This window comes from Acomys minous (assembly GCF_964271855.1).
Source record: "Acomys minous genome assembly, chromosome: 15".
In the NCBI taxonomy this organism is placed as follows: domain Eukaryota; kingdom Metazoa; phylum Chordata; class Mammalia; order Rodentia; family Muridae; genus Acomys; species Acomys minous.
The window spans coordinates 100,969,620-100,983,149 of record NC_140497.1 but is presented as its reverse complement, the minus strand read 5'-3'; the positions used below and the strand labels follow the sequence as shown (position 1 = coordinate 100,983,149).

At 55.4% G+C, this 13,530-nt stretch overlaps 1 protein-coding gene across 1 annotated transcript; it reads left to right on the top strand.

Annotated features, from left to right (window-relative positions):
* The first annotated feature begins 400 nt into the window (after positions 1–400).
* PLVAP (plasmalemma vesicle associated protein) lies at positions 401–13,213 on the top strand. The gene is made up of 6 exons (XM_084759186.1): positions 401–847; positions 3,983–4,079; positions 4,195–4,904; positions 5,592–5,652; positions 5,749–5,830; positions 12,578–13,213. Exons 1-6 carry the CDS (start codon positions 482–484, stop codon positions 12,582–12,584), a joined length of 1,323 nt encoding a protein of 440 aa, XP_084615312.1. The 5' UTR covers positions 401–481; the 3' UTR covers positions 12,585–13,213.
* The last annotated feature ends 317 nt before the right edge of the window (positions 13,214–13,530 follow it).

Genomic DNA, 13,530 nt, shown 5'->3' with positions numbered 1-13,530 from the left:
TCACCTGGGCATGTTAGAACCCAGCCTGACAGAGTAACAGCCTGCCTGGGTCACTGGGCCAGTCTCTTGTCACACCTGTGCCTCAGTTTCCTCTTCCACGTAACAGGCCTAGCCATGGATAGATAACTTAGTCCCTGGTGCAGAGGATACTACTGTCTGGCCTACCCAAGTCAAGGAACGGGCGGTGGTGGAAACTGAGGCCAAGCCAGGCAGAGGAAGCCAGTTCAGTCACCCAGCGGGTGCCCCACCCTCCCATCCATCACGGCTGCCCAGATCGCCAGTTCCTCAACAGCCCGGGTGGGAGTGTTGTGATAACCCACAGCCCCCATTTCCTCCTGGCCAGGAAGGAGCCGGGCAGAGGAAGCATTAAGAGAAGTAATATAAACACTCCCCCCTGCCTGGCGCAGCCCAGATCTGGCCCGTCAGGCAGGCCCGGCGGCGGGAGAGCGAGCGCGCCCGCCCGGAGGACGACACTGCACAGATGGTGCTCTCCATAGACCGCAGCCCGTACTCCCGCGCGGGGGACGGGGCGCGCGGCTGCTGGTACTACCTGCGCTATTTCTTCCTCTTCGTGTCGCTCATCCAGTTCCTCATCATCCTGGGCCTGGTCCTCTTCATGATCTATGGCAACGTGCACGCCACCACCGAGTCCAGCCTGCGGGCCACCGAGATCCGGGCCGACAGCCTGTACAGCCAGGTGGTGGGTCTGTCGGCCAAGCAGGCTAACCTGAGCAAACAGCTGAACATCAGCGTGCTCGCCAAGGACTCCTTCATGCAGCAGCTGCTGAATGCGAGGCGCGAGCTGGAGCGCATCAACGCCAGCTTCCGCCAGTGCCACGGCGACTTGGTAAGAGGCGGCCTGTGCACCCTGGGCGCGCAGTGCTGGGCACCCCAAATTCGAAATGCTATGTGAAGAAATCTGATACTCCCTTCCCCACGTCTTTATTTACTTAGAACATCATCCCCCGTAGCTCAGGCTGGTCTAGAACTGTTGGATAGCCAAGGGTGGCCTTGAACTCCTGACTCTCTTGCCTAACCTCCTGGGTGGACAGATGTGTGGCACCCTACGTAGCTAGTGAGTGAGATTCTTGTGACAGTGTGACCTCACGATGGTGAACACTGCCTGACAACAAACAGTTTGCTGCAGGTGGCTTGATTCTTTTGGTTTGTTTTGTCTTGCTTTTTTGTTTGTTTTGGTTTTTGGTTTTTTTGAGACAGGGTTTCTCTGTGTAGCCTTGGCTGTCCTGGATTCGCTTTGTAGACCAGGCTGGCCTCGAACTCACAGCGATCCGCCCGCTTCTGCCTCCCGAGTGCTGGGATTAAAGGCGTGTGCCACCACGCCCGGCTGCTTTTTTTTTTTTTTTTTTGAGACAGGGTTTCTCTATGTAGCGTTGACTGCCCTGGACTCACTTTGTAGACCAAGCTGGCCTCAAACTCACAGAGTGCTGGGATTACAGGCGTGTGCCACCACGGCCGGCTGGTGGCTTGATTCTTAAAGTTAAATTTACTTATTGCACATAAATGCGTTTACCCACATGCTGTGGCCTGTGTGTGGAGATCAGAGGGCAATCTTCCACCTTGTGGGTCCTGGAGATGCCACTTGGGTTGGCATCCTTACAGCGCCATTACCTGCTGAGCCACCCCCAGGGCTGACTGCTCAATTTATTTGCTTGCTTGTTTTTGAGACAAGGTCTCACTATAGCTCTGGCTGTCCTGGAACTCATTATATAGACAGGGCTGGACTCGAACTCACAGAAACCGCCTGCCTTTGTCTCTGGAGTGCTGGGATTAAAAGGGTGCTCCACTATGACCACAGCTTGGTCAGTCCGTTCCGGAGGCAGGGCTCTCTGGGTGACAGTGGAGGTGGGAGCACATGCAGACCCCAACGCTGTCTGCTTGCAGTTGGGCTTACCTGGGCCTCCTGGGCACTCAAAGCTCTGCTCTCTGCCCTGTGCCTGCTCAGAGTGGCTTCCCAGGCACAGTAAATAGGCTCAGGGGCCTTGGTTCTCTCTCATGACAAGGATGGACAGAGCTTGGGCGTGGCAAGCTCAGCCCTTGCCCAGCACGAAGCACACAACTAAAGGAAAGCTATTAGAGGGCATGGTGCACATCTGTCACCCTAACACTGTGAGCTGATGTCACCTGGAGTACATAAAACACTGGCAGAGAGACAGAGAGAGAGAGAGACAGACAGACAGACAGACACACACACACACACACACACAGACACAGAGAGACAGAGAGAGACACACACATACACAGATAGATAGATAGACAGACACAGAGAGACGGACAGAGAGAGAGAGACAGACACACACACACACACAGAGAGAGAGACAGAGAGACAGAGAGAGAGAGAGAGAGAGAGAGAGAGAGAGAGAGAGAGAGAGTGAGCTGTCTCGTCTTTGAGCCTGTGTGGTAGGAAGGTGTTACCCAGGTAACCCATTATGGCAGCCACCAAGGATTCCCTGGAGAAGGACAGAGTCCTAAGCCCCCTGAGCATAGAGACGGTCTCCTCTCTCAGACCATCACCACAATGCTGCCTCCTCCCTCAGACTAGCTTGACAGGGTAGGCACCCTGAACCCCAGGGTCCTCCTCAGGCCGAGCTGCCCGTGGCCCCAGGTCAGCATCACTGCCGACACTCACACCACCCAGTTCCCCAGACTTCTTTTGGAGAACACTGGGCTTAGGCATCTGCATTTTTGTTTTGCTTTGTTTTTCGAGACAGGATCTCTCTGTGTAGCCCTAGCTGTCCTGGACTCATCTGTAGACCAGGCTGGCCTGGAACTCACAGCGATCCACCTGCCTCTGCCTCCGGAGTGCTGGGATTAAAGACGTGCGCCACCACGCCCGGCTCAGGCACCTGCGTTTTGTTTTCAGTTAACTGATTTATACTCGGCTTCTGGAGCCTGACCCTGACCTAAGGACTATTTCTTGCTAAACATGAACTGCATCACTACGTCACACCCCAGCCCCCATTCTACATTTAAAAAATTTCCAGCCTGGGCTACGTGACCATCTGACCCAGGACACTGAAGTGCCTTGGCAAGCTGCCCTTCCCCACAGTGGCCAGGAGCCCAGCGGCCACCTCAGTCAAACCCTCTGGTCTCTGTGTTGGCTCCCTCTTCCCCACGGTACTTCCTCTCCTCACTTCACCTTTCATCTCGTCTCTTTTTGGTTCTGTTTTGAGATAAACTCTTGCTAGGTAGCTGAGAATGACCTTGGATTTATGATGTCCTCCTGTCTGGAACAGGCGCACACCATAATCTTGCTTATGTGGTGGTGGACACAAAACCCAGGGCTTTGTGTTTGTTAGGCAGGCGCTCTACCAACCAAGCTACAAGCACTCTAGCAACTGAGCTACAAGCATTCTAGCAACTGAGCTACAAGCACTCTAGCAACTGAGCTACAAGCACTCTACCAACTGGGCCCTAGTCCCAGCCTCTGCATTTGTTTAAAAGAGGATCTTGCCCAGTGCAGTAGTGCACACCTTTAACCCCAGCACTTCAGAGTCAGAGGCAAAAGGATCTCTGAGAGTTGGAAGCTAGCCTGGTCTATATAGGGAGTTCCAGACAGCCACAATTACAGAGATCCCATCTCAAACAAAGAAAGACTACCCCTGTAGCCCAGGCTAGCCTCTAACCTGTAGCCCAGGCTAGCCTCTAACTCACAGCAGTCATCCTACTTCAGCCTTCTGAGTGTTGAGGTTACAGGTAAAAGCCAACACACCTGGTTTATGAGGGGTGGGGGTGGGAATTGGACCCAGGTCTTAGTACATCTCGGGCAAGCACCTTACCAACTGTGGTACAAGCACTCCAGCAACTGAGCTACAAGCACTCTCCCAATGGTGCCTCAGCCCCAGCTGTGTTATATCTTTTGGAAGTTCCTCAGACACACACCCCTTGGGGGGTGTTGAGCCAGTTACTGTGTAGGCAGCTCTGGAGGCGGGTGCTGAGCTGTGTCATGTGTCCACACCTGCAGCTCACCTACAAAAGCTATAATCAGTTCATCGCCGCCATCATCCTGAGCGAGAAGAAGTGCCAGGAGCAGCTGAAAGCGAGCAACATGACCTGCGAAGGTGAGCTCGGGTCCTGGCGGGACGGGACGAGGAGGGAGGGGAGACCGGGGAGACCGCACAGCTCAGGGGCCAGCCTGACCTCATCCCCCGTCTGCCTCCCCCCGCCCCGCCCCAGCCTTGCTCTTCAAGTTGGGCGAGAAGGCTAAGACACTGGAAATGGAGGTGGCCAAGGAGAAGGCGGTGTGCGCCAAGGACAAGGAGAGCCTGCTGGAGGGAAAGCGGCTGGCGCAGGAGCAGCTGGAGGCCTGTGGCAAAGCGCGGGAGTGGCAGCAGCAGGAGAAGCAGGTGGCCGAGGAGCAGCTGCGCAAGGTCCAGAACCTGTGCCTCTCCCTGGACCGGGACAAGTTCCATGCGGACGCGGTGAACGTGTGGCAGGGCTCGCTGCTGCAGCGCTCCCTGGAAAGCCTGGGCTACCACTACTCCCCGTTGGTCCCGGATCTCGGGGCCCTTCGCCGCTCGTGCGAGCTCCTGCCCAGCGTGGTGAGCTCCAAAGTGGAAGAGTTGGTTCGCGGGCTGCGCACGGGCATCGAGCGCGTGACCCAGGAGAACAAGGAGCTCCAGCTGCAGAAGATGGAGCTGGAGCGCACAGTGCAGGGCGCAAAGGAGGCGCAGGCGCGCGCCAGGGCCGAGGCGCAGGCGCGGGAGAGCCAGCAGCGGGCGGAGTGCGCGCGCCAGGCGCAGCAGGCGCTGGAGGAGAAGGCGACGCTGAGCGCCCAGCGGGACGGCCTGGCGCGCGAGCTGGAGGCGCGGAAGCGCGAGCTGGAGCAGCTGCGCACCGAGGTGGACGTTCGCATCAACGCGCTGGACACCTGCCTCAAGGCTAAGGTGGGCCTGGCCCGCCGGGTGGGCACGGGTGCCCCGGGTTCAGGGGTCCTGGGAAGGTCAGCCTAAGAGTGAGTAGGAGCTGAGGTCGGAGGATGTCACTGAGGAAGGAACGCTGGGTTCTGGTCGGCTTCGCTCTGGCTGGCTTGGCTTGGAAGGGCTTTGAGTCTAACTGAAGGACCAGGTGCACGGGCGAGGGTTGCAGGTGACTTTGAGGCTGTGGTGGCCTCTTTCTTCAGCTTAAATCAGGTTACTTTGGGTTAGGATCTGGGTTCCTTAGGCCGGGCATGAGTGGCGCACACCTCTAATCCCAGCACTAGGATCTCGGTGGGGAAGAAGAATTTTTGTGAGTTGGAGGCCATCTAGAACTACACAGAGAGACTGTCTCGAAACTCAAAAACTAAAGCCAAAAAGCTGGGCGTGGTGGGGGCAAAGGCAGGAGGATCGCTCTGAGTTCGAGGCCAGCCTGGTCTACAACGGGAGTCCAGGACAGCAAAGGCTACACAGAGAAACGCTGTTGCTAATAATAATAATAATAATAATAATAATAATAATAATAATAATAATAATAATAATAATAATAATAATAATAATAAATAAAATAAAAAACACACCCAGCTAAGCAGCTTAGGAACGTGTAGGGCACAGAGGACATCAGCTCCTTAAATTTCTCTCTTGTTTTTCCGTTAGTCCCAGCCAGTCGTCCTGCCGAGACTCACAGGCCCAGCCCCCCCCAACCCTCCACCCATTGGTGAGTGACAGCCAGCAGGGTGAGGAAGCCGGATACCTGGTTCTCCATCCATCTCTCTTAGGCTGCTCACGTGAGCCCTCATTTTTTCCCTCGTAGATCCCGCTAGCCTGGAAGAATTCAAGAAAAGGATTTTGGAGGCGCAGCGGCCCCCTGTACTCAACCCCGCGGCTCCTCCCAGGTGAGATCTTCAATCCCAGCACTGCAGATAGAGGAGGCCAGCCCAGGCCTCAGGCTGGAGGCAGGCAGAGCCCACACCTGCACCTCCATAATGGGGCACCTGCTGTATACTAGGGTGTGACTGGCACACCAAGGCCGCCGTACTCCAGACAGACCGGGCAGGGCTTCGGGGGGAGGGGCGGGCTGCCGCTGAGCTGGAGGTTGCAGAGGGGACAGCTGCAGGGAACAGTGTCCTGAGGTGCTGGAACAGCCAGCACAGAGGCTCAGAGGCTGGAGTGGGTGGCGTGGAGACGGTGAGATGGGTGCCCTTCCAGGAAGCACCCTATGAGTCTCATCTCCTGTGTGTCCCAAATGTGTGTGTGTGAAGGTGCAGGCCAGAGGCCAACCCCGGCTTTGGCGCCTCGGTAGTCACGCTATGGGCTAACTTCCCCCCTATTAATTTATTCTGTGTGTGGACGGACATGTGCCACGAGTGGAGGTCAGAAGACCACTTCCCACTTCGTCAGTCACAGGAACTGACGTCAGATAATCAGGCTGGTGGCAAGCACGTTGCTTGTTGAGCCATCCTCCTGGCCTGTCCACCATGGCTGTGTTGGTTGTTTGAGACGGGGTCTGTATGTAGGCCAGACTGGCCTGGAACTCAGAGATCTGGTCCTGAGTGCTGAGGTAACAGTCATGCACCACTGCACTCAGCCACCATGTTTTTTGGTTTTTTGGTTTTACGAAACAGGGTTTCTCTGTGTAGGCTTGGCTGTCTTGGACTCACTTTGTAGACCAGGTTGGCCTTGAACTCACAGAGATCCTCTTGCCTCTGCCTCCTTAGTGCTGGGATTAAAGAGTGCGCCACCACGCCCGGCTACCACCATGTGTTTTGATCCACAGTTTCTCATTGGCTTGGACCTCACTAAGTAGGTCTGGCCAGCCAGCTAGCAAGAGCCCCAGAAAGCTGCCAGGTCCTCCCACAGGGGTGCCCCACCCACCACACAGGGGTGCCCCACCCACCACACAGGGGCGCCCCACCCACCACACAGGGGTGCCCCAACCACCGTGCTCAGCTTCCTTTCCTGGGCTCTGGGATTGAACTCTGGTCCTTTTGTCCCAGAGCAGGCGTGTCACCGAGCTATCTCCTGTCCCCCGCACGGCTTACTTTACAGAATGGAAGCTGGGCTGGTGAAAAGACTTGGCAGTTAAGGTGCTTGCTGCCAAGCCCGACAGCCCTAGTTCTACCCCTGAACTGCTGAAAGTTGTCTCTCACTCCACACTCCAGCCATGGCATAGGCTTACTCCACACGCAATAAAAATAAGGAAATAAAAAGACATCTTAGCTAGAGTGGTGGCACATTTTGGAGGCTATGGCAGTAAAGCCTGGACCACAGTGTGAGGAAGGCAGTCTAGGATGAAGGGCACCCAATGGTGACTGAAAAGTGAAGTCCACAATCAGAGAGGGGCCGGGCCTGTCCTCTGAGTGTGACTAGTGCATCTGGCACGCCGTCAGGTCCTGGCCCAATGCCCGCAGCCCCCACATTTCATCACCAGGCCAGTTGAAGACATGGATGTGTGCGTCACAGGGAAGGTGACTCAGGCCACTGTGTCCAGCCACCGACTCAGGCCACATCAGCTGGGTGACCCTGGCACAGCTCAGGTCCTGTGCCCACCTGTATTCTCCACACTCAGGAGGCTGAGGCAGGAGGATGGATAATGGTTCAGGCCCATCCAGGGCTACCAGGAATCCTAACTTCTGTTAAAGCAGCCTCTGAAACATGTATGTATGTGGACATTTTGTCCGCATGTCTGTCTGCACAGAGCAAGAGGTCACGGAGACCCATTACTGATGCTCGTGAGCCAGCACATGGGCGCTGGGAATTGAACTCAGGTCCTCTGAAAGAGCAGCCAGTGCTTGCAACTGCCGAGCCTCGTCTACAGCTACACTCTTTGGGATTTTAATCCACATCCCTGTGGGTGTCAAGACCTACATTTCAACTTTCCCCACCGTCATGTGTCACTCACAGACTCTTGGTGGTAAACTCCAAGCGAATTCCTTCTATTGATTTTTCCCCCCAAGACAGGGTTTCTCTGTCCTGGACTCTCTTTGTAGATCAGGCTGGCCTCGAACTCACACAGATCTGCCTGCCTCTACCTCCTGAGGGTTGGGATTACAGGTGTGAGCCACCACACCCAGCCATTGTTCGTTTGTTTGTTTGTTTGTTTTTTAAGATGTTTATATTTCAGACAGGGTCTCCTGCTGTAGCCCTGGCTGTTGTGGAACTGAGTAAATAGACCAGGCTAGCCAGATTGGCTTGCCTCTGCCTCCCAAGTGCTCCCTAAAAGGTGTGTGACATCACACCCTGCCCCAGTGTGTAGCCCAGGCTAGCCCCCTGCCTCCATCTCAATCCTTCTGCCTCCACCACTTCAGCATATTCTACTGATGTACCATACCTGCTGTGTGTGTGCGTGCGTGTGTGTGCGTGTGTGTGTGTGTGTGTGTGTGTGCGTGTGTGCGTGTGTGCGTGTGTGTGTGTGTGTGTGCGTGTGTGCGTGTGTGTGTGTGTGCGTGCGTGTGTGCGTGTGTGTGTGCGTGTGTGCGTGTGTGTGTGTGTGTGCGTGTGTGTGTGCGTGTGTGTGTGTGTGCGTGTGTGTGTGTGTGTGCGTGTGTGTGTGTGCGTGTGTGCGTGTGTGTGTGCGTGTGTGCGTGTGTGTGTGTGTGCGTGCGTGTGTGCGTGTGTGTGTGTGCGTGTGTGCGTGTGTGTGTGTGTGTGCGTGTGTGTGTGCGTGTGTGTGTGTGTGTGTGTGCGCGCGTGTGTGTGTGTGCGTGTGTGCGTGTGTGTGTGTGTGCGTGTGTGTGTGCGTGTGTGTGTGCGTGTGTGTGTGTGTACGTGCATGTGTGCGTGTGTGTGTGTATGTGTGTGTGTGCGTGTGTGTGTGCGTGTGTGTGTGTATGTGTGTGTGTGCGTGCATGTGTGCGTGCGTGTGTGTGTGCGTGTGTATGCGTATGCACGTGCACGTAGAGCCCAGAGGGGCCAGAAGAGGGCTCTTTGTCCCCAGCACTGGACTCAGGTCCTCTCCCCAGCCCCAGTGAGGGACTCACTTTTGAGCCTTTGAGCCGGAGTCTGATTTAGGGGGCCTGGGCTCACCTCCAGCTCCAGGTCATCCTGCAACAAGGTAGGAGAGTAAGGAAGGAGTCAGCCGAGGAAGCACAAGCTATGAACCCAGTACTTGGAAGACTGAGGCAGGGGGATTATAGGTTCAAGACTACATAGTAAATAAGAAAGAAAAGAAGGTGGGAGGAAGCAAAGAAAACAGAGAAAGATGAGTAGAGATGAGAGAGTGGGTCTGCCTCCCTGCAGCCGCCCACCCACCCACGCCTGCCTCCCTGCCGCCGCCCACCCACCCACGCCTGCCCCCCTGCAGCCGCCCACCCACCCACGCCTGCCTCCCTGCGGGCCGCCCACCATGCTTGCCCCCCTGGGGGCTGCCCCCCCACACCTTCCCACCCTCTTGCCTGGGAAGTGTTGGTTCTGACCCCCCACTTCTCAGAGGAGGAAACTGAGGACTCAGCCAGGCTCGCGCACGCACGGACAGGGCCACTGGGCTCCCCGCCCAGGACTGTCCGGTCTCCATTGAGAACCGGGAAAGCTTTTCACATTGTTTACCTTGAATGACGCCCGTGCCCGATGGACAATGCTCACTTAGGCCCCCCTGTCAGCCTTCAGGGTGCCAGGAAGCGCCTGCCCCTGGGGACTGGGCCATGGCCATAAGAGGCCTCTTCCTCACCCTCCAGGGTCAAGGGCACTGGTACCGAAGCATGGTTGCTCCTTCCCCATCCCTCCCTCGTCTCCACGCGGCTGCGCAGGTTCACGTCTCTTTGCTTTGAGACAATGTCTGGCTATAGGTTCCATGATGTCAAACTCCAAATTCTCCTTTGTCAAGCTTGAAAGTCAGGGGTGGCTGGTGGTGGCACACGCCTTTAACATCAGCACTTGGGAGGCAGAGACAGGTGGATTTCTGAGTTCAAGGCCAGCCTGGTCTACAGAGAGAGTTCCAAGACAGCCAGGGCTACAGAGAGAGACAGAGACAGACAAAGACACAGAGAGACAGACACACCCTATTTTGAAAAATCAAAAAAGAAAGTCTGGGCTGATAGCCATCTCCTCATCCATCTTTAGTGTCATTAATTAATTAGTTTCTTTATTTTGAGACAGGATTTCACTGTGTAGACCAGGCTGTCCTTGAATTCACAGATTCACCTTCCTTTGCCTCCCGAGCGCCGGGGCTAAAGGTGTGTACCGCCCTGCACCTGTGTATCTATGTATCTATCATGTATGTATCTGTCTATTTTTTTTCTTTTTTTTTTTTGGTTTTTTGAGACAGGGTTTCTCTGTGTAGCCTTGGCCATCCTGGACTCACTTTGTAGACCAGGCTGGCCTCGAACTCACAGCGATCCGCCTGCCTCTGCCTCCCGGGTGCTGGGATTAAAGGCGTGCGCCACCACACCCGGCCTGTCTATTTTTATTTTATGTGTATGAGTTCTCTGCGTGGCTGCCTGTGTACCACATGCCTGGTGCCTGCGGAGGCCATATGAGAGTGTCAGATCCTCAGGAACTGGAGTTCTAGGGGCTGTGAGTTGCCATGTGGGTGCTGGGAACCAAAGCTGGGTCCTCCTCAAGAGCAGTCAGTGGTTTTTTTTTTTTTTTGTCTTTTTTGTTTGTTTGTTTGTTTGTTTGTTTTTCAAGACAGGGTTTCTCTGTGTAATACCCCTGCCTGTCCTAGACTCACTCTGTAGACCAGGCTGGCCTCGAACTCACAGAGATCCGCCTGCCTCTGCCTACTGAATGCTGGGATTACAGGTGTGTGCTGAGATTGTTTTTTATTGTTTTCTTTTTGTGTTGTTGTGTTTTTGGTGTGTGTGTGTGTGTGTGTGTGTGTGTGTGTGTGTGTGTGTGTGTGTACACAGAGCAGGTGAGACCAGCTGAACCACCCTGCAGCTGCAGGCTGAGGCCTGGCCCCTCAGGAGCCTCATCAGGGAATGGCTGAGGGTCCCACACAGCCATTCAGTCTGCCCCTTGGCCTGCACTTGCCAGTTGCCCACACGCTGACTGTGGAGCCGCCCCGTGTTCTGGCATGCCTCCTTTGGACCAGCGTGATGACCTGTGGCTCTCACGCCTGTAACTAGGAGGTAGAGGCGGTGGAGCTCTGTGAGTCTGAGATCAGCCTGGCCTACACACCGAGTGTCTGCCTCAAAAACAAAGAAAGAAATAGGGGCCTGAAAGAACCCACGGGTGAGCCTGGCATGGCGGCGCACGCCTTTAGTCCCAGCACTCCGGAGGCAGAGGCAGGTGGATCGCTGTGAGTTCGAGGCCAGCCTGGTCTACAAAGTGAATCCAGGACAGCCAAGGATACACAGAGAAACCCTGTCTTGAAAAACAAAACCAAAAACTAACAAACAAAACAGAACCCGTGAGTGTACCAGCCAAGTATCTGGGTACACGGAAGCGGATATATCTTGTGACTTTTTTCACTCTTTATTTCATTTTTTAAAACAATGCTCGGTGGTGCTCATCTGTGGAGTTCAGAGGACAACTTGTAGCCACCATGTGGGTGGGCCAGGCTTGGACGCAAGCATCTTCGCCCGATGGCTCATGATTTTATTTTTCCTTGGCTTCTGACACTGTGGGAAGATTCTACTGGAATCTTCCACAGGGGCCAGGACAAGCTCACTGAGGAAGGGACCTAGGCCAGGGAGGAGCTTGGGCCTGTAGAAGCAGTGATTGGGGGGGGGGGGGCTGTGAGGTGACAGGAATGGAGCCTTACCTCATGGCGGTAGGAGGGCTCGGGGTCCCAGAGGCTGTGGGCAGGACTAGGCTCGGCTCACAGGGAGACGGGGAAGTGACCTGAGCAAGAACAGAGGTCAGCCTTGCAGTTAAGGAGGGGACCAGAGCCAGCCAGAAGGAAAGGCCTAGGGGCCCCAGGGAAGAGCTGGGGAAGGAAGAGGGGACAGGGAGAGGAAGCCAGACCCCCCTCCCTACCAGGAAATGCCTCAGCACCACTCCTGACCCCAGGCCCAGGGGGGGAGGGCATTCCAGACAGAGGGATGCTGTGGGGGATGGGGCGGAAGCCGCTTGGCATTGTTGGCACTTAGGTGGGGCCCATGCCCTGTTGGGGGATGAGACCCTTCTGTCAGCTTTGGAAGCTGTGGGCTTGGTTGGTCCTGAGGGGGAGGGGGGTGGGGACCATGGAGGGTGTGTGCATAGGGCATTCAGCTGTCTTGGGAGTGGGTGAACAAAAGAAAGAAACCAGAAGCTGGGTGGTGGCGCACGCCTGTAATGCTAGCACTCGGGGATGGAGAGGCAGGCAGATCGCTGTGAGTTCGAGGCCAGGCTGGTCTACAAAGTGAGTCCAAGGCAGCAAAGGCTACCCAGAGAGAGATCTTACCTATTAAAAAAAAGAAAAGAAAAAGAAAGAAAGAAAAAACCTAGAATCCCAGCACATGGGAGGGCTAGGTTGAATCCAGCCTGACCCACACATGGAGACCCACCTTGGGGGGGTCTCCCTGAACCCCAGTCTCCATCTGTGTAGCAGAGACAAACCTCAGGACACTTCAGAAGCTTGGTCTAACCTAGGACCTCAGGTACAAGTTGCCTCTGGTCCTGGGGGCCAGGTTAGGCCTAGGTAGGAGACAGCACAGAGATGCCAGCCCCTGGGCTCCCCAGTTCCTGATGACTGCTGAGCTTTCTGCCTCTTCCCTCCTCAGTGGCTGAGGAAGTCATTGCATCAGGACGCTGGGTGCCGGACTCTCCCACCTGTGGATGGGGCAGCCAGATGCCAACCGTGCTGGACGCCCGCTGTGCCCTAACCCCACCCCACGCCCCCTCTGGCACCTCTTCACTGTCCCCTGAACCCCACCAGATGCTTTAAGGAGCACACGGCTATGAGGTGACATCACATCAACCGTTCTGCAGTGACCAGGATGGCACCCTACCGGTCTATGAAGCACCCACAGCCCAGCTGCCACCCCAGGCACCTTCTCGGGCTTCCTATCACCCAGTGCCTGACCCTGGAGGCGAAAACAGGAAACCCTGTCTTCCAGCTCCCTTGGGAGTTTCCAGGCTCCCCGGAAAAGGCCCCCAGTGTTTCCAGGTCCTCCTTGAGAGTTTCCAGGCCTCCCCTGGAGGGCTTTAGCTCCCCTCCCACAAGATTTTCATTAAGTTTTTAAAGCCTTTTCCAGGGTCTGCAGGCTTCCCTGCTCTCCACAAGGAAGGGTGTAGACTGCAGATGAGGGTCCCCTGATCACACAGCCCTGGAGGGGTGCCTTACACACGCAGCCTTGCTTGTAGCCCTTAGAGATATCACTAGCGCACAATAAACATCACAGAAGTACTTTGAAGAATGGTTTCTGTTTATTTGCTTATTTATTTATTTGTTTTTTCCAGGCAGGGTTTCTTTCTGTAGACCTGGCCATCCTGAAACTTGCTCTGTAGACCTGGCTGTCCTGGACTCACTTTGTAGACCAGGCTGGCCTCGAACTCAGAGATCCACCTGCCTCTGCCTCCCGAGTGCTGGGATTAAAGGCGTGTGCCACGACGCTAGGCTGGTTTTATTTATTTATGTTTTTATTAGTCTGTAAACAAGGCCACACTATGTATCCCAGGTTGGCTTTGAACTCTGGATCCTGCTACCTCAGCCTCCCAGGGCTGTGATGATGTG

What these genes read in the sequence shown, in the direction of transcription:
- PLVAP (XM_084759186.1), top strand. Translation starts at nt 482, where the DNA reads ATGGTGCTCTCCATAGACCGCAGCCCGTACTCCCGCGCGGGGGACGGG. An exon ending in GCCAGTGCCACGGCGACTTG is followed by an intron (nt 848 to 3,982) that starts GTAAGAGGCGGC and finishes CCACACCTGCAG; the next exon opens with CTCACCTACAAAAGCTATAA. An exon ending in GAGCAACATGACCTGCGAAG is followed by an intron (nt 4,080 to 4,194) that starts GTGAGCTCGGGT and finishes GCCCCGCCCCAG; the next exon opens with CCTTGCTCTTCAAGTTGGGC.